This window comes from Fukomys damarensis, unplaced genomic scaffold (assembly GCF_012274545.1).
Source record: "Fukomys damarensis isolate Sample0158 unplaced genomic scaffold, DMR_v1.0_HiC HiC_scaffold_12, whole genome shotgun sequence".
Lineage (NCBI taxonomy): Eukaryota > Metazoa > Chordata > Mammalia > Rodentia > Bathyergidae > Fukomys > Fukomys damarensis.
The window spans coordinates 16,350,525-16,370,679 of record NW_022900924.1 but is presented as its reverse complement, the minus strand read 5'-3'; the positions used below and the strand labels follow the sequence as shown (position 1 = coordinate 16,370,679).

The 20,155-nt window shown below is 44.4% G+C and overlaps 2 protein-coding genes across 5 annotated transcripts in view; one reads left to right on the top strand and one right to left on the bottom strand.

Annotated features, from left to right (window-relative positions):
* Window positions 1–2,161, bottom strand: part of Brap (BRCA1 associated protein) — a 43,322-nt gene extending 41,161 nt beyond the window's left edge. For 2 of the 3 annotated variants that reach the window (XM_010604481.3, XM_010604482.3), the window contains exon 1: window positions 1,910–2,161. In XM_010604481.3, coding sequence (XP_010602783.1) covers window positions 1,910–1,991 — 82 coding nt within the window. In that variant the 5' untranslated portion in view covers window positions 1,992–2,161. The remainder of the gene's footprint in view (window positions 1–1,909) is intronic. The other variant, XM_010604479.3, reaches the window with a different exon arrangement.
* A 43-nt stretch (window positions 2,162–2,204) lies between these two features.
* The window catches only part of Acad10 (acyl-CoA dehydrogenase family member 10), a 47,829-nt gene continuing 29,878 nt past the window's right edge, over window positions 2,205–20,155 (top strand). Inside the window, exons 1-8 of one of the 2 annotated variants that reach the window (XM_010604477.3) lie at window positions 2,205–2,275; window positions 5,860–5,935; window positions 7,438–7,637; window positions 11,441–11,589; window positions 14,239–14,433; window positions 15,885–16,043; window positions 16,853–17,012; window positions 19,247–19,388. In XM_010604477.3, the coding sequence (XP_010602779.1) occupies window positions 7,451–7,637; window positions 11,441–11,589; window positions 14,239–14,433; window positions 15,885–16,043; window positions 16,853–17,012; window positions 19,247–19,388 (992 nt within the window). In that variant the 5' untranslated portion in view covers window positions 2,205–2,275; window positions 5,860–5,935; window positions 7,438–7,450. The other variant, XM_010604478.1, reaches the window with a different exon arrangement.

The window sequence follows — 20,155 nt, the reverse complement described above, 5'->3', positions numbered from 1 at the left end:
AGGCAAAATTTCTGTGGAAAAAAACCCCTCAAAAAAAAAAAAAAAAAAAAAAAAGAAAGAAAGAAAGAAAAATAAAAAGTAAATCTATAAAAGTAGGGGCCTTGGAGAAATTTCAAAGATGATTATGCCCAGAGGAACTAAAATATTAGTCATACCTGACAAATGGAGACTCTGTTAAGCCCAAAATGAAGGTGGCAAGTCCATTAATAGGCCATATTGTAAAAACCTTTAGAAATTGTCTTCTTGAGGATCCTATATTATCCTCATGCTATGGATCAAGCCACAAAAACCTACAATTTTTCTTAACCCAGTGAAAAACATAAAAGGGAAAAGGAATTTGGAGTCTTGACTGAAATATCCTTAATGCAATAAGCTCTGACAGGGAAGGGACCACACACGCTTGTCTCATGCAGCACACAGTGAAGGATCTCTAAATATGTTAAAATAAATAACTCCATGACTAACCCCTGTAGATATACGTGGCTAAGGATAATTAAGTTGATGTTCAATTAATTTTTTGTTTGCTTGTATCTTAAGGCATGATCTTGCTCTGTAGTGCAGAAAGCCCTCAGACTTCCTGTATAGTCCAAGCTGGCCTCAAACTAGTCGTTTTCCTGCCTTGGCCTCCTCAGTGCTGGGATTATTGGCATGTGCCACCAAGCTCAGCTAAGTCATATACATTGAAGCCCAGCTAGAAAATGTACTGAGACCCCTCCTGTTTAAACAAAACAACAACAACAACAAACCTCTTAATCTTTAATTTGCAACTCCAAAGTTCACATACTCAGGAAGTTTCCAGTGACATCATCTTTACCTGTCCCAGCCCCTCTTCCCATACCAGATTTTCTTGTAGTAATTTTCCTGTTTCTCCTTTTGTTTGTCACTTATCACATTTGTAATCCTGTGCAGGTGTGTGTGTGTGTGTGTGTACACGTGCGCGGTACTGAAGACTGAACCTAGGGTTGAGCTACATTCCAGCCCTTTTAAAATCTGAGACAGGGTCTTGCAAAGTCACTTAATTGCCCAGGCTGGGCTTGAACTTGTAGTCCATCCTTATTTAATTCATCTGTCTCCCTTATTGAACCTTTGGCACCCTTCAAAAACATACCATACTTCATTCTGCCCACAACTAAATCTCCAGCAGACACTGAACATTCAATTAAAAATCGCTTTTGAATGAATGCTATTTGTAGGTAACTTTTCGAGCCCCAAGGAACAGAGTCATAGCTGCATTCCCACTAAGGCAGTGTGCGGCTGGGGCCGAAGAAAGAGTCCAGCTCTCTTGAGTTAGATTTGCAGATTTCCAATTGCAACACGTACCGATAACCTCAGGCAGTTCTTTTCATCATTGGGCCTCAGTTCTCCAATTTGGAATAGGAGCATGCCATCCATTCATCTACCATATAGGGTAGCTTTAGAAATCCTTAAAGAAGATAATACATACCAGGTAGGCGTTTAGCGCAATGCTGGGACACGGAAGGAGTCTAAATTTTATTACTTAACGACTTTTGTCATAGAACACCTCAATAAATGCCCTATCAAAGAAGAAAGACTTAAGCCACGGACCAGCGGCGTCGGTGGGTCCCTGCTTTCACGAAGCCCAAAGGAAAGAAAGCAAGCGAAACAAACACACAACTCGACTCTCCGGTGCGGCGGAGGGAGATGAGCCAGGTAGAAACAATCCCGTGGGAGAGGACAGGAGAAAGGGTCGCAGTGGACCTCGCAGAGACGACACCTGAGAAGGCTTTTTAATCAAGGACGGATGGAACGAGAGAGATACCAATCCACTCTCCCCTTCTGGCTCAAGTAAAAGCCCTCGCCGGGGCCTGTCCCTGGCGTGTCCTTCGTGAAGGCGAAGCCCCGGGCCCAGACCAGGCTATAGGGAAAGCGACGCGGCCGCGGGACTCACCGACCGCGCTGAAGCCGAAGCCAACCGGGACGGGCGAGTGTTCCGCGAGCTCCAATCGGATGACAATCAGTGACACACTCATAGGGCAGGCGCTGGCCGGCGTAGGCCCCGGCGGGCTCAGGGGAGGTTGGGAGCCGAGCTGAGAGGCCGAGCAGCCCGGGGCGGGCAGCGCCGCCACCGCCTCGTCGCCACCGCCGCCGCCTCAGCAGCAGCGGTTCGCACAGTCCCCAGATCCACAACCACCTCCACTTCCGTCTCCAGGCCCCTGTCGCTGACCCCCGGGGTCACGCATGCGCACAGCAGCACGCGCGCTGATTGGCGGAGCGGCTCAGAGAGACCTGAGACCTTCCGGGAGCGGGCCGAAGAGTAAGTTGCAGCAATGTGTGAGACTCTCCTTAGGAGACGGGGTGGTCCTTCTGCCCCCGGCTGAGTTAGATTCTTCCTGCGGGAGAAGCTTCGTTCTCGCTCCACCTCGGCAGAGGGCTCAGGGTGCCCGGCTCGACGAGATTGTACGAGGAGTCTGCTCTGTGCCGAGGGCTTTTGCCTATTGTTATTTTCGACCTCTCGCTCCAGCCGTAGGAGGGGTTGCTTTGTGTCAGGCCCTCTTTACAAATACCTAGGTACTCTGAGTCTCTGAGAAGTGAAGTTGTTTCCCTGACGGCTCATGGAGACTCGATTGCAGGGTTTCTGACGCTGGTAAGGTAGGGCGGTGAGCTGGTTAAAAGCATAGAGCTACACATAGTTTGGGATCCTACTTCGCGTCTCACTTCAAAAATGTTTACTTAGGTCTCAGGGTGGTTGGGGTACGTGGGTGAAGAGAGTAAACACACTTTCTGCTTTTATGCAGTTGACCTTCATCCCGTTAATCGATTTGTTTGTCTTTTTGTTTGTTTTTAAATAGAATCTTTCTAAGTCAGTAAATTGCCCGGCTGGGCTCAAACTTTCTATCGTCCTGCCTCCGCTTCCCAGAATGCTGGGATTACAGGCATGCACCACCATGCCTGACTAATCAGTTGTGTAATCTTGAATTAGTCGTTGTATAAAGATGGTATAATATCATATCGTAGTTGTAAGGATGAAATGAAATGTGTACAGAGATAATGGTAACATTCTTCCCAGCATGTTACACTGCCTTTGTCATATGATGGAAGCCACAACCAATGCATATGTGGCACAGAATTACACGATGCTATTCTGTGTATATGCTATGACATATAAGATGGGTCAGTACATCCTAGGCAGGTATGGGCTATATGGACTATATATGTATAACGTGACCACATGAAATATCTATATACACAGCTTCTGACTGTGCCCTGTGGAATACATTCATACTCTTGTTTATATCAGCGTTTTTCCTTTTGGTACCGGGGATTGAGCTCGGGTCCTTGCGCTTGCAAGGCAGGCCACCGAACCGCTGAGCTAAATCCCTGGCCCTATATCAACGTTTTTCTACCTTTGTGTTGTTGACATTTTAGGTCCTAATAATTCTTTGAGGATTTGTGAATGTGTGTCCTGTGCATATTAGGGTCTTTAGAAGCATCTGTGGCTTGACCCACTAGACACCAGTAGCACTCACTAGTGACCTTCAGAATTGTGTCCAGATGTTACCAGGGCCCTAGTCACCACCTGATAAGGAACTTTGGTTTATGTGAAAGTGCATGAGCCATACACACATAGTATATACACATAACATATGACGCTTAATGTGAACCTTTTGAGCTACATTACAGTACTAGATAGCTTTTTTTTTTTTTTTTTGGTACCGAGGATCAAACTCAGGTCCTTGTGCTTGCAAGGCAGGCAGCAGAACCACTGAGCTAAATCCCCGGCCTAGATAACTTTTTTTAGTGATGCTGGAGTCTTGCGCATGCCACTGAGGCTTGCACCCAGCCCAAGTGGTAGATAACATTTAATGTTGTGCCAGATGCTAACTTGGGTGCTTTCCATACTTTTCTGTGCAGTGATAACAACACCTTTATGTGCACATTTAACAGAGGAGGAACCTGAGGCTTAGAGTAGAGTGCCCAGGATCTCAAATTTAGAGATAGTTAAAATTTGAATCCAGGCAATCCTACTCGAGACCCAAAACTATCCATCTCTTCACTAAATCATCTCCTTAGCATATAATAACACATACTGTGTATGAATCTAGAAGCATAATTTAGGGAACAAATTTACATTATGTTAATCTCATTCTGAATGGCAAGGAGAAGACAAATAGATTTTGTGGTTTAGCAATGCTAGTTCCAGAGAGTTGGAATTGTTGGACGTTACAGCTCTTTGTGGCTGTCAACTCCTTCACAGGCAGTTAGACTTGAAAACAGTTACAGGGTAATTAGGTAAGTACTCTATTGAAGATATGGAGACATAAAAAAATGATTGCTGTCATCTGCTTAGAAAAGGAAAAGAAAAAGCTAGACTGATTCTGTAGAAGAGATAAAAAGGCTTGTGCATACTAGGCAAAAGGCTGCGATGTGAAAGTGAATGGAAATTCACCAGGCAGATAAAACAGGGAAAAGTGTTCTAGTTCATGAGCTTAGCAAGTAACAAGGCCTGAGGGGTGAGAGGTTACATCGTTTTCCTGGTCTGAAGAGAATGTTGGCAAGTGGCTTGAACAGAGCTGTCATCTGTAGGGGAAGGAATAAGCACGCTGCTGGTGGGAGCATTGCCCACATATCCATTAGCTGGGAGAATGGAAGATGGTGACCTCAATAGGATTAAAGATGGTCTTTCAGGCCTCCAAGAGTATCTCTCTTAAGCCTCACACAAGATGTGTTGATGTTTTTATAACACGATAAATATATTTCTCTTCATAGCATAAACTTTGGTATTGGCATAGAAGTGTAAATCAACTTCAGACTTTTTTATTTCAAAATTTACTCACAAATACAGCAAATAACCCATTATCTGAGAAGCACATCATAAGATTTTTAAGATTTACTGCTCAAAATTCTTAACCTTTTTTAAAGGATATTATGCCCTGGATATTACAGATGCTAAGCAACTATCACTGAGCTATACTCCAACCCAAGATTCCTTTCTTTAGATGCTTATTGCGTTTGTTTGTTTGTTTTGAGACAGTTTCACTGTGTAGTCCAGGCTGGCCTTGAACTCACTATGTAGTTCAGGTTGGCCTCAAACTCAAAACCATCCTCCTGTCTCAGCCTCCCAAGTGCTGGGATTCTAGGCGTGGGCCCCCACACCTGGCTCCTTATGCAGTTTGGAATGCTTGTGGCAGCACTGAAGTGATTCCGTGAAACTGTGAATAGTCTTACCAACCTTTGTGCTCTAACCTGATTTTTAGAAAATTTTGGTTTTGGTGTTGGGGATTTCAACCTAGGACCTTGCGTATGAGGCACATGATATATCACGGAGCTGCATCCCCACACATTTTTTTAAAACAAGGTCTCCCTTTGTTGACCAGGCTGTTTGCAAATTCCTTTGTTCCAGTGAACCTCCCACCTCAACCTCCCAAGTAGCTGGGACTACTAGGGCATGTCACCACATCGCACTGGAAAGCTTAACTGCAAGACCACATGAAAAGCTCAATGATTTCCGTGAAGAAAATAGAATTTTCCTAATTCATCTTTTCCCTCAGCTTTTAAAAATCTATAGAATTCAAAGAAAGGCCAGTGATCTCCCATATATCTTTCATCTCAGTTGACTACTGACATATTGTCATAGCCGGGCGTGGTGGCACATGCCTGTAATCCCAGCACTCGGGAGGCTGAGGCAGGAGGATTACTGTGAGTTCAGGACCAGCCTGGGCTACATAGTGAGTTATAGGTCAGTCTCAACTACATAGTGAGACCCTGTCTCAACCCCCCCAAAAAAAAGACATTGTCATATTCAGTTTAATCTCTGTACATATTCTTTAGGAATATAGTGTATAGATGTGTGTCTATGTATATGTTTTTTTATGTTGAACTTTTTATTCTTCATTGTAGTACTGGGGATTGAATCCAGGGCCTTATGCATGCAGAGCAAGCATTTTTACCTCAATCTTCCTACATCCTTTTGAAAGTAAGTTTAGAAAAGAGGCAGTGGGGCTGGGAGTAGTGCTATAATCCTAGTACATGGGAGGCTGAGGCAGAAGGATTGCCAGGAGCGAGAGGCCAGTTTAGGCTACAAAGTGAGACCATGCCAAAAAAGGGGGGGGCAGTGGGAAGTTATTAGTTCAAGTCAATGTTCTGTGTGGGGTGGGGATGGGGGGGTTATTATACATGGGATTGAACTCTGCACCTTGTGCTTATGAGGCAGGCGACAGAACCACTGAGCTAAATCCCCACCAAGAGAATATGTTTTGATGGTGTGATGCTGGCATCCAAATACTAGAAGGAGGTAATTCCAGGATATCCTGAGAGTACACAGGACAGATTCCTTATTTGTCTTTTCTAGTAACCAAGAGTGACAGTACAACCCGACCATTTGGAATTAGCCAGGCACCTGGTGCAAAAACATTTCAGGTCAAGAGAACAGCATATCCAAAGACAAGAGAATATTGTGTATATGAGGAAACCGCACATAGATTTGTGTGTCCACATTATCCAGGTTGAGGTGATAAAATAGGGTGAGTTGAGTTGCTAAGAAAGATCTTATTGGAACTTTTAAACCAGATGAAGGACCTGAGGGCCAGGGATTTAGCTTAATGGTTCGGCCACCTGCCTTGCAAGCACAAGGTCCCAAGTTTGATTCCCAGTACCTAAAAATAAAGTAAAACCAAAAACTAATACAGATGAAGGATCATCTTGAGAGCAGTAGGAAGCCCTGGAAGGTTTTAAATGGGGTTAATATGTAATCAGATGTGCAGTTTTTTCATTTTGGTTTGTTTTTTGTTTTTGGTACCAGGAATCAAACTCGGGACCTTGCAAGGCAGGCGGTGGAACCCCTGAGCTAAATCCCTGGCCCTTTCATTTTGCTTTTTGAGGCAGGGCCTTCTGCAATGCGGGCTGGCCTTGAAGTCACTCTGTAGCCCAGGCTGGCCTCAAACTTGCAGTGATCCTCCTGCCTCAGCCTCCTGAGTGCCAGGATCATAGGTGTGTGCTACCACAACTGGCCAGATGTGCAGTTTTGAGTGATTACCCTGGCTGACAACTCAAGAAAGAATTGGAGGGAGGTTTGAGAAGAAGCAAAGACAGAGATGACAACAGTGAGAAAAGAAAGTAGTAGGTGAGCTGGGGATGTAGTTCAGTGGTGCCTCTCCAGCCTCGCGAGCACAGTCCTCAGTTTGATTCCCAGTACCAAAAAAAAAGTAATAGGTGGTGTTTTCAGGAGGGAAAATGGGCAGCGCAGAGCAACTGGAGCTGAGGTGACCAGGTCAGGATGCAGAAGGTCAGGGCCAAATCCCCCTCTTCTGTCTTGTGCAGCTGAGTAGATAGAGCCCTGTGGTGGAGCAGTCAGGGAGGGAGGGGATGCTAAGGTCATCTGTGCATGGGAGATCATCTGGAGATGTCCAGTTGGTCTCCCTGAGGTCCTGGAGGGAAGCAGTGTGACTGAGCTGGGCCCTGCGCCTTCTTCCCGTGCAGCCTCGGCCTCACCATGTGCATAAGGAGGCTTTTCCGGTCCTCGGACCTCCAGCAGGCATGGAGGGCAGCCTCCCTGAGATGCATCCAGTGCTGGTGGAGGGGCGCCCATCGTCGGACACATTCTGGAGGCAGTGCCTACCGAGCGGTGATTTTCGACATGGGTGGTGTTCTCATCCCTTCTCCGGGGAGAGTGGCTGCTGGTGAGCTCTTTCTTGTTTCATTTTGGGGGTCCAGGGTGGGCATGGGAGAATGGAGGTGGTAGGGGAGACAGGAGAACATTTGGGCAGCAGCAGTTCCCATAGGGAAGTACACGGGTCCTGGATTCAAATTCCAAGCACTACTTAGTGGCCAAGTGTTCTGAGCAAATTATTCTCTGGGTCTTAGTTTTCTCATCATTAAATTAGGGCCAATAATAGTGCTTGCCTTGCTGGAATTTGGGGAGAGTTACATGAAGTAGTGCATGGAAAGTGCTTGCTAAGCACCCTGGATGTTCATCCTGTATTCCCAGTAAATGATGAGCTGCCATGTTTATTTACTGTTAGAGTTTAAGCACCTTTCCCTGAGAATGGTGCTACTTCTGAAATCTTGGATGATGCTCTGAATCCTTTCTCTCTATCCCGCTTCTCAAACTTGTACACACACACTTGATACCCACAGTGTCAAACCTCACGTCTCTTTGGTCCTCTCTTTATCAGCCACTCCTTGGTTTTGCTTCTGTTTAGACTCAACTCAATTTAAATTAGTCAGATTAGTAGTTTTGGCTTCAAATATCAGAAATCCTAATAAAGCAAGGACCAAAACAAGATAGAAGTTTGCTTCTCTTGTACATGAAAGCCCAGGTGTGCTGTGTGGGGCAAGGATGCAGCTCTGTGGCATCAGGGACTGGAGCTGTCTATTTCTGTCTGCTCCCCACATGCTAGGATGGAACCCACGCCTCTTGCACACTGTACAACCTCCCTACCACTGAGCTACACCCCTAGCCCAACTCCAGCTCTTCCTGTCTGCTGCCTTGCCAGGAGTTCTCTTCATTTCCTGTTTCACACCACAGAGCCCCTCCTGCTATCACATTCTCATCCTGCCCAGTGGGATGGAGAAAGGGCCAAACAGCTGTCCTCCTCGTGTCCTTCAGTGGGGGATGGTGGGCCAGTTCCTCCTTCTAAGCCTGCACAGGTCTCTGTGCCCGTGACCACGCTTTCTGGCACTGCTGAGAAAGTCACCTAGCTGGCAGAGTGTGGCTGCATGAGCTGGGTTCTGTGCTCCAACCTCAGCTCGGCCCCCAGCACTGTGTTGGAGTCTCTCAGTCCTCCCTCTCCGGTTCTTCCTGAGTGTATGTGGGGCCTGTACCAAACTGTCAGCTCCTCCAGGCTCTTAACCCTCAATGTCAGCCTTCGTCCTGACATCTGAATCCTTTTTTTGTTGTTTTGTTTTGTTTTATTTTGGTTTTTTGAGACAGGGTCTCACTATGCAGTTGAGACTGACCTGGAACTCACTATGTAGCCCAGGCTGGTCTCGAACTCACAGCATCCTCCTGCCTCAGGCTCCCGAGTGCTGGGATTACAGGCATGCGCCACCAAGCCCAGCTATTGTGTTGTTTTGTTTTTCTTTCACTGGTATTGATAGAACTCAGGCCCTTGAACTCACTACATAGTCTAGGTGACTGCGATAGCCTAGACTTTGATGACAATGACGGTGAACCTTTCAGAGCTTTCAATGATAATAAACAGCCCACTGCAGCACACATGCCATAGGTTCGTCATCACTGATGTAGGCTGTCTTCAAACTTGTGATGGTCCTCCTCCCTCTGTGTCCTGAGTACTGGAATTATAGGCATTTGGCACCATGCCCTGCCTAACCAACCTTGCCTACAAAGGGCTTTATAGGCTTGGTACTTCTTGAGTCATACAGTCTAGTCACAACCATTCACCTCTATCATTATAGTGACAAACGCTGATAGTAGTAAAGGAATAGATGTGAAGTATTAAAGGAATAGATATTCCAATAAAACTTTATATATAAACACAGGTAGGCTTGGTGTAGTGGCACACACCTATGATCCCAGCACTTGGGAAGCTGAGGAGGAGGATCACCATGAGTTCGAGGCCAGCCTAGGATACATAGTGAGTCTAAGGATACACAGTGAGACCCTGTCTCAAAAAAAAAGGAAGGCAAGGCATGTAGCTCAGTGGTAGAACACTTCCTAGGTTCAATCGCTGACACACAAAACACGCTCACACACACCCAAAACAAAAAGGAGGCAGATTTGACCCCTAAGCCATATTTGTTTACCCTTAGCCTACTTTATACATTTTAATATCTGTACAGTGTCCCCCTATATGGGTTTACCATAATTGACTTAATAAGCTGTTTATTGATATATACATTGAATTTTCAAGTTTTATTTATTTGTTTGTTTATTTGTTTATTGGTACCAGGGATCGAACTGAGGACCTTGCACTTGTGAGGCAGGCGGTGGAACCACTGAGCTAAATCCCTGGCCCTTCAGGTTCTTTTTTTAACAAGAAATTTTGCACAAAAAGCCCTATAGAGCCGCAGATTTAGCTCAGTTGTGCCACCACCTGCCTCGCAAGCACAAAGACCCGAGTTCAATCCCTGGAACTAAAAAAAAAGCCCTGTGTATAATCTTTGCTTAGTTTTGTAAATGCATCTCACAGAAATTCCTGGAAGTGAAATCGCTACAACTAATATATATGCATTAAAATTTTGACAGCGTTGCCAGATTCCTCTCCATAGTGGTTATACTTGTTTATATCCCACCAACAACAGCATACACAGCTGCCAGTTCCCCCCCAGGCTCACCAACTCTGGCACTATTGAAAGGGCTATACACTTTAGCTCTAAAATTAAAGAAGTATTATTTTTAGATTGAGTTTTAAAAGTCTTGCTGGTCTCAAAGGACATACACAGTAATCACATCCATAATGTTGGTTATTTTTGAAGAATGAAACTGCTTGTCATTTTACTTTCTTTTTTGTACCTTTTTATATTATCTAAAATATTTTCAATGCATAAGTACTACTTTATTAGAAAAATCAATAAAGGGGCCGGGGATTTAGCTCAGAGGTTCGGTGGCCTGCCTTGCAAGTGCAAGGACCCGAGTTCAATCCCCGGTACCAAAAAAAAAAGAAAAAGCAATAAAAATATCTTCAAAACAAAAGGTATAAATAAAATGTATCATCTTAGAGATATAATTATGAATTTATATATAATATTCACATATAGATTTGCCCCCACAGCTGTATTATATAGAAACAACCTCGTAGAAGGGTGACATTTGTCCAGGTGTTCCTAGCATTACACCATGCTGATATATCTCCTGCGTTAGCTCTTTCTGAATAGAAAATTTCCACAAAGACAGCATCTCCCATTTGAGTATTTTAGTGTCCCAGCAACACTGCCATAAAGGATCATGTAGCTCATTGATTGATTGATTTTTTTTGCGGGGGTGTTTTGAGACAAGGTCTCACTATGCAGTTCAGGCTGGCCTTGAACTCATGTAGAAGAGGCTGGCCTCAAACTCATAGTGATCCACCTGCCTCAGTGTCCCAAGTGCATGCGCCACCATACCTGGTGATCATGTAGCTTATAAAATGAAGAGTTTGGTGTTGGATATTTGCAGAATCTAATGTATCTTTCATGGGGTTCCTTAGTTTGTACCATGCTGGGATTGAGTAGCAACCTAATGGATGTGGCCTGTCCAGGGACAGACAAGGATGAAGGTTCAGCATGCTGTGCCAGGGGTCATCTCAGGCTAGTGGTGGTGAGGACCTGATGCTCAACAGTACTGTGCTGTTATGCAAATTAGCATCTCCCTTTAGGTCTAAGGTTGAGATTTTGCATTTTCTGCATTTCTCTAAATTCCCCGTAGCACCCTCCTGGGCACCACAGTGATGCCCTAGCAACTGGTACCATTATTCCCCTTGCCGTTCTCAAGCCCCAACCATTTGTGAGTGTGTTTTACTTTCACATATTTTACTTCTTGCAGCATGGGAGGTACAGAATTGTGTCCCTTCTGGAACTATATTGAAGGCCTTGATCAAAGACGGTGAAACTGGACCCTGGATGAGATTTATGAGAGGAGAGGTAACAACAGGGGATTTCTTACAAGAATTTGGAAGAATTTGCTCTGAAATAGTAAGTGATAAACATCTTTTTATATTTTTCTTTTCTATATTTTTCTTTTTGCCTTGAATAGCATTTGCACCATTTCATCCATAAATTGGTCAAATTGAAAATAATGTGAAAACCTAATAGGTTTTTAAGCTGTTTATTATGCTTTAGGCTATTATCCCTAGGTACTCAATATTAACTTTATATATGAATAAGTAAAAATATTCTTTCCTATAAACCTCACCAGCAGCTGTTGAAATAAGAGCCATCTGCATAATGGCTTTGATCTAAAAGCTGATGGAAGCAATAATAGTACTGACCATTTTCTCTGCTGTGCATTTCTAAATTTTTTATTTATATTAATTTATATAACCTTTAAATAGCTCTTCTAAAATATAATTTAAAATACAATAGTAAATGTTCTGTGGATGGATGGTGGTGATAGTTGTAGAACAGTGTGACTGTACTCAATGCCACTGAACTGTACTCTTCAAAATAGTTAAGATGGTAAATTTTATTTTATATATACTTTCTATACAATTAATATACTTTCCTATACAATTTTAATATACTTTCTATACAAATGGCAAACCTTGAAAATATGTTAAGGCAAACAAGCTTGTCAAAAGCATTTCTCCTGCCTCAGCCTCCAAAGTGCTGGGTTTATAGGCATATGCTACCAGGCCTGGGTTTTTTTTTGTTTTTTTTTTTGGTACCGGGAATCAAACTCGGGTCCTTGCACTTGTGAGGCAGGCCACCGAACCGCTGAACTAAATCCCCGGCCCTCGGGGTTTTTATTGGTTTGTTTTTTTTTTTTTTTTTTTTTTTTTTGAGATAGGGTCTCACTATGTAGTTCAGACTGCGCTGGAACTCACTGTGTAGCCCAGGCTGGTCTCGAACTCACAGCAATCCTCCTGCCTCAGCCTCCTAAGTGCTGGGATTACAGGTATGCGCCATCGCACCCAGCTTGGGTTTTTAGAGACAGGGTCTTACTGTGTATTCCCAGCTGCCTTGAACTCACTCATTATATAGCTCATACTGACCTCAAACTCAGTAATTCTTTTGCCTCAGCCTCCCAAGAGCTAGGACTATAGGCATATGCTAGTTAGTATGTGGTGTACCTACCTGTTAATCCCAGTGCACCGGGAGACTGAGGCAGTAGGACTGTAAGTTTGAGCCAGCCTAGGCAACTTAGCCACTTAGCGAGACCTTATTTCAAAATAAAAAAATAAAAGAGTGGCCAGGGGTGTGGCTCAGTGCAAAGGCCCTGGGTTCGATTTCCAATACCACACACACACACAAAAGACAATGTATTATATGATTCCACTTACAGGAAATGTTCACAATACTAAAATCTGTACATAGAGAAAGTAGATGGGTGGTTTTCTAGGACTAGGGTTGTTGGGGAAAAATGAGGAGTGAGTGCTGAGGTTATGAGTTTCTCTTTAGAGTAACAAAAGTGTTCTGAAATCGATTGGGTGGTATTGAACCACTTCATGTGCATATTAAAAACCATTGATTTATACACTTAAGGTGAATTGGATGGTATGTTTTGCTTTTTTGTTTGTTTGTTTTGTTTTGGTTTTTTTGAGACAGGGTCTCACTGTGTAGTTGAGACTGACCTGGAACTCACTGTGTAGCCCAGGCTGATCTTGAACTCACAGAGATCTTCCTGCCTCAGCCTGCTGAGTGCTGGGATTACAGGCATGCACCACCACGCACGGCAGGGATGATATGTTAGTTATGCTTCAGCAAAGCTGTTAAAAATATAGCTGACTTGACCTTTGGAAATTTCTAAACATGCTAAGGGTTTCAAAATCCACACAGATTAAATTTTAAAAGGATGAAATTGATTGCAAATTGAGGTTCATAATGTTGATGTTGAGGATAATACAAAATCATTAAATGCCTTCTGGATTGTTAAAAGTAAATTACATCTACTTAATATACTTTTAAACTTTAAAACCTCTGATGATCTGATTTTTATAAAATTGTTAGCTAAGAGTAGCATAAAGAACTCATTTAACTGCAGTACTGATGTGAACAGATCATTTCCCTGGTCGTGGTAACTAATTCTGAATCAGTTAAAAACTCACTTGTAGAAGAAATTCACTTTCAAATTCTCCTAGAGTAGCTTTCTGCGATCACTCCTTCTTCTTCTCCCTCCCTTTTCCCTTTCCCCCATCTTTAAATAAATAGTCTTCTTCCATTAAAAAAAAAATACAACAACTCACTTGTAGTGGAGGTGTGGTGCTGCATACCTGTAGTCCCAGCTACTCAGGAGGCTGTGCAGGAGAATTGTTTGAGCTGAGGGATTTGGTGCCTGTTTGGACGAGGTGACAATACCTCACTAAAAATGAAGAAGAAAAATCTCACATGGCGAGTTCAGGACACAAGGTGAGGGAGACAATTCCTTCAGGCAGCAAGCCAGTAGCTTTGGCTCTGAACACCTGGTAGCAGTAGCAAGCCAAGATTTAGTATTTTTTCCTTGTAGCTCATGAGCTTTTCTCGCTTTTTTTGAGACAGGATCTTGCCAATTTGCCCAGGCTGGGCGCGCACTTGCAGTCCTCCTGCCTCGCCTCCCCATTGGCTTGGACTACAGGTGTGTGCTGCCATACCTGTCTCATTCTCACTCTTAATGACTGCTGGTTCTCCTCTTCCTTCCCCATACAGTCAAAGACCTCAGTGCCTGTGGACTCATTTTTCTCTCTGCTGACCAGTGAGCAAGTGACACAGCAGTTCCCAGTGATGACTGAAGCCATCTCTCAAATTCGGGCGAAAGGCTTTCAGACTGCAGTCTTGACCAATAATTTTTATGTTTCCAGTGGAAAAAGCTTTTTTCCCCTGGACCGGAGCCAGTTTGATGTGGTAAGCTTAAGGAGATCTATGATGATGGGCATGGGATCTTTGCACTTGTCTTTTAGCAGCATTTGAGTGAATGTATTTTTATACAGCCACTTGACTGGGTTATACTTAGATATAATAGGCTGAAACAGAGCTTTTAAAATCTCATTGTGTCTTGGGCTGGGGATTTAGCTCAGTAGTTCTGCTGCCTGCCTCATAAGCACAAGGTCCTGAGTTTGAGCCCTGGTACCAAAAAAAAAAAATCAATGTGCCTTAAGCAAGGCCATTTATGGGGTTTGATCCTCAGCCGTAGAGGCCCCTTTGTGTTTTGAGTTCAGACCTCAGGTCATACTTAACACAAGCACCTCCATCTCAGCCTGTGTGTCTTCATGGTCCTCTGAACCTGTCACCCTCTCTTTTTGTGATGTCAAGTCGGGTGCTATCCAAGGCATGATTTACCCCCTCTATGAAATTCCATGTGATTGGCTCTGTGTCTACACTCTAGCGTTTAATATTTATGGTAAAATTTTGACAAGCTTGGCTATATTTGGGTACTTTTTAAATGTTTATGCCTTATTACCGACAGCAGTAGTAATTCCCTGTGGAGACGCCAAATCCCAGAGTGGCAGTAGGCTTTGAGGATCTTCCAGAGTTTTGATGGTTTGAGGGGACCCTTCGCTTCAGGCCTATTCTCTGCTCAGATTGAAACAGCTCACCACACACAGTGAGAGATATGGCAGCCTCTGGAGCCCATGAGAGGAAATTCCCCTGATAATTTCAGTATCGAACATTTTATTAGCAGAACCTTTTTCTCTCTCTCTCCATCCTTGGAAGACGTGCTTTGGTTGGACTGTAGAAAGTGGCATGTTCTCAGCCCTTAATCCCTTTCACTGAAGTGGTAAGGTGGGGATAAAGATTTTCAGCTCTGCCTACCCATTGGAGTGACCTGGGGTTTATAAAGACATCAGGTCCCTTTCCCTGAGGTTGTCGTTGAGTGGGTCTGGGTGGGATCTGGGCCTGTGTATATTTGGAAAGCTCCACTGGTGATTCTGCTGTGCAGTTAAGGTGATACCCTCTCCCTGCGACATGCTTTTGGTGGAAATATACAGCCTTTCTTCTGTTCTGGGTAACTATAAGGGGTGGTATCGGCAAGTGCTTTGTCTTTTTGAGCTCACTCAAGTTTCATTTAAGCTTCACAGTAACCACTAGGTAGGCTGTCATTAGTCCCATTTTCCTAGGGTGAAACCAAGGCTCGTTGTTTATACAAGGCCACAGGATCTGAACCAGAACTTTGGTTTCCTGAGTTTGCCCCCCAGGTCATAATCCAGAATTTCCCAATCATTCTGTTTAACAAGACAACATCATTTATATTATAACACTTAAGTTTCTTGTAATAAGTCTCAAATCTCCAACTTTTTCTCTCAAAAAGCATGCCACCTTGCATGGGACGTGCCTCTCTTTTCTGCCCCCCTCAGGTGGTGGAGTCCTGCCTGGAAGGGGTCTGTAAGCCAGACCCTCGGATATACCAGCTCTGCTTAGAGCGCCTTGGCCTGCAGCCCTGTGAGTCTATCTTTCTCGATGATCTGGGACCAAATCTAAAAGCAGCTGCCAGCCTTGGTATTCGCACCATTAAGGTAATTGTTCTTATTCTATCCTCCCCCATCCCCGGATTAAATCCAGGGCCTAGGGAAATGCTCTATCACTGAGTTACAGCCCCCTCCCTTTAAATCCTGAGAATGGATCTCCCTGAGTTGCCCAGGCTGGCCTCAAACTTGCAGTCTTCCTGCTTCAGCCTCCCAAGTAGCTGGAACTACAGACATGTGCTACCATGCCTGGCTCATCACTTTTTTTCCCCATTATATATTCCTATTATTTTTGGCTCATCACTTTTTAAAAAACCATCTACTGGGCTGGAGATTTAGCTCAGTGGTCCCTTCACCTGCCTCATAAGTGCGAAGTCCCAAGTTCAATCCCCAGTACCAAAACAAAAACAAAAACAAAACCAACCCATCTACTGTGCACCAGGAATTAGTGCAAGCCTTTCAGAGTGACATCTAGACTTTTCAAGTGATGCTTCTCTAGATGTGGATTCAACAGCCACCAGCCACATGGGTCACCCAGGTCATGGCCGTGAGCATGGAAGCCAAGTAATAGGATCATGGGCCACTTTCTACCTTGGGTTTTCATTATTATGCAGGTAGCAGTAAGGACATAGAAGACCATGCAGCACAGTCTTCTGCCCATTAACAGGCACTCTTCTGAGCAGAAAGAAAGCTCAGTGCAGCTAGGAATTAGCTGGAGGCAAAAACTCATTCTGCTTCTGCCTTAGAGTTGCATGTCTGACTCCATGGGCCTTCCTCAGAAAGCTGACTCCTGGCTAACTCCCTCCTGAGAATTAGCCTCATAGAGACAGGTACAGGGTGGGTATTCTCTCCAAAACCAGGTGGATGACCCGGAGATCGCAGTGAAGGAATTAGAGTCTCTTCTGGGTTTTTCATTGCACTGGCATATTCCCAACACCTGTTCTGTGAGGAGGTCCATGGAAATCCCAAAAGATGCCCTGGAGAAGTACCTCAAAGACTTGCTGGGGACCCAAACCACAGGTATGGGAGATTTTTGTTGTCGTTGTTATTGTTTTTGAGCTATACTACCAATTTTTTTTTTTTGACACAGTGTCTCACTAAGTTGCCAAGTTGCCCAGGCTGGGCCTGAACTTTCTATCCTCCTGGCTTGGCTCCCAGAATGCAAGGATTATAGGTGTGTAATACCATGCCTGGCTAGGCTTTGTATTTGGGTGGTTCTCTCCAAGCTACCCTTCCTTTCTAGTTCTCACTCCCAAACCCTGCAGGGATGTGCTGAAGACAAAGAGGCGCTGCTGTGAGAAGGGGAGCCATTGGGCCTGTTAGATCCAAGTACTGATTTTGGTTTTGCTTGGGAAAAAGCACTGGACTCCTTTTTTATGGATCCACAGAAGTACGTTTACCCCTGTCATCCACTGAAAATTTGGTATGGCGCAGCAACATTCTCTGCGAAAGGCCACCAAGGAGGAGGGGAACTTGGGGCAGATCACAAGTTTGGGTCTTGTCTTAGTTACTTTTCTCGTTGCTGAGACAAAATACCTGATATCCAAAGTTAAAGGAGGAAAAGCTAATTTAGTTCCAGTTTATAGTTGGCTGGCTCCAAGCAGGGTGGCATAGCAGAGGGGCATCTCAAAGGAGAAACAGTTCATGGTGGATAGAAGACAGCAAAGCAGTGAAAAAGCTGCAAGCAAGGACTGCAGCCCTCTTTGTGTCCCTTACTTTCTATCTAGGTGACACGCGTTAGGGTGGATAGTACTGACATGGAGGGTGGGCCTTCATATATTACCACACCCAGGACAATGCCAAACCCAAACTAATCAGTGGACTAATTTAGTAATAACACACCCCTCATCCCAGCATCACACTGGTTTGTTTGTTTGTTTGTATGTTTGTTTTTTGAGACAGGGTCTCGATGTGTCCTTCAGGCTGATTTTGAACTTACTATGTAGCCCAGACTAGTCTCAAACTTGCAGCAATCCTCCTGCCTCAACCTCCTTAATGCTGGGATTACAGGCAAGGGCTGGGAATGCAGTTCAGTACGAAGGCCCTGGATTCATTCGAAAGTACCAAAAGCTTTGCGGGGATGGTTTTGAGACAGGTTCTTACTACGTTGTTCAGGCTGGCCTTTAACTCACTTTGTAGCCCAGGCTGGTCTCAAACTCCTGGCAATCCTCCTGCCTCAGCCTCCTGAGTGCTGGGATTATAAGCATGCACAGCCACACTCAGCTAAATTGCATGATTTTAAAAAGCAACAAGTTGATGCTACCTCTTCAAGGGTCCCTTTGTCATTATTCATTATTTTCCCCTCAGGAAAAAAAAATGCAATTCCAGCCAGGCATGTTGGTGCACGCCTGTGATCCCAGCACTCAGGAGGCAGAGGCAGAAGAATCACTGTGTATTTGAGGCCAGCCTGGGCTGCATAGTGAGTTCAAAGCCAGCCTGAACTGCATAGCAAGATCTTGCCTCAAAAAAAGAAACAATAAAAAAGAAGCACATTTCATTCTCAGAAAAACAGGTTCCCTCCACCCATGTACCCTTTTTCTTTTTTGGGGGCCTTGAACTTATTATGTAGCCTAGGCTGCCCTCAAACTTGCAGCAGTTCTTCTGCCTCAGCCTTGGGAGTGCTGAGATTACAAGTGTGCACCACCATGCCTGGCTGTGTGACTCCTATTATTGCCCGCCCTCTTGACCAAGTGAATCGGTCACCATCTACAGTTTGGTTCTACATAGCCAGAAGTTGGCAAAGAACTCAAGTTAGTGGGAGGAGGTTGCACCGCCTGAAACAGCTTTGGTGGATGTGAAAGGCCCCTGCATAGCTCCCTCCACCTGTCACATCAGCCTGGAGTGTGGTTTGGCTACATAGGGGTGAGGGACACACAAGGGCACTCTCTTCCTCAGGATCAGCATTCCTCAGGCTGCCTGGATGTGTGTTGCTAAATAGAACTAAAGTGCTTTCCTTCCCGGGCAGCAGTTGGCAAAAATCATACAAGCCAGCACCTTACAAAGTGAGGAAATGATTGTGCTGTAAAGCACATGGCCTTTGCCCCACTGAGGACACGTGTGATTCTGGACCTGAGCCTGTGGAATGTGCCTGAGACTCAGTGCCCTGGTGCCCAGGGAGGAGGTGATTTGATGCATTGCATCCCATGTGAGGATGTTTGGTGTCCCGAATGCAGAACTCACTAGAAAGAAGGGATATTTGTCCAGATGGGGTGGGCACCAGCTCCACTTTAACTGTTGTTTTTTCAAACTTGCAGGCCCGATGGAACTCCTTCAGTTTGATCACGGCCAGTCAAATCCCACTTACTACATCAGGCTGGCCAATCATCAGCTGGTTTTGAGGAAGAAACCGCCAGGGACTCTCCTGCCATCTGCGCATGCCATAGAGAGGGAGTTCAGGTAAATTCTCAGGGCACAGGGGCTGCTCACACCCTGGCCTCCAGAGCACATCAGCTCAGACAGAGGCCAGGAGATCAACTTCCGTTATTAAGTAAGAACATTTGACCTATTATTTGTTTATGTATTTATTTAAAGATCTGTCCTCTCAAAAAACCAAAAGAGAGAGAAAAAAAGAAAATATTTTTTTCTTTTCTTTTTAAAAAATGTATTGTTATTATTATTGCTTCTTTTTTCTAAATGGTAGACTCTTTTTTTTAAGAACCTCTCAAAGAATAAAGGCAAAATTGAGGTACTCTGTAGTCCTGCCTTTTAGTCTTAAGGATTTTGTGTGTGTGTGTGTGTCTGTGTGTGTGTGTAGTGCTGGGAATTTAATCCAGGCAAGTACTCTACCACTGAGCTATATCCCCATTCCTGTTTTTTTGGTTTTGTTGTTGTTTTTTTTTTTTTTTTTTTTTTTTTGAGACAGGGTCTCAAAATGTAGTTGAGACTGACCTGGAACTCACTATATAGCCCAGGTTGGTCTCGAACTCACAGCGATCCCCCTGCCTCAGCCTCCCAAGTGCTGCGATTACAGGCATGCACCACCACACCCTGCTTATATCCCCCCATTCCTAATCTTACGGACTTTTTTTTTTTTTTTTGGTACTGAGGAATAGAATTTGGGACTTTGCACTTGCGAGGCAGGCAGTGTCACCACTGAGCTAAATCCTTGGCCCAATTGTTTTTGTTTGTTTGTTTGTTTGTTTTGCTTTTTTTTTTTTTTTTTT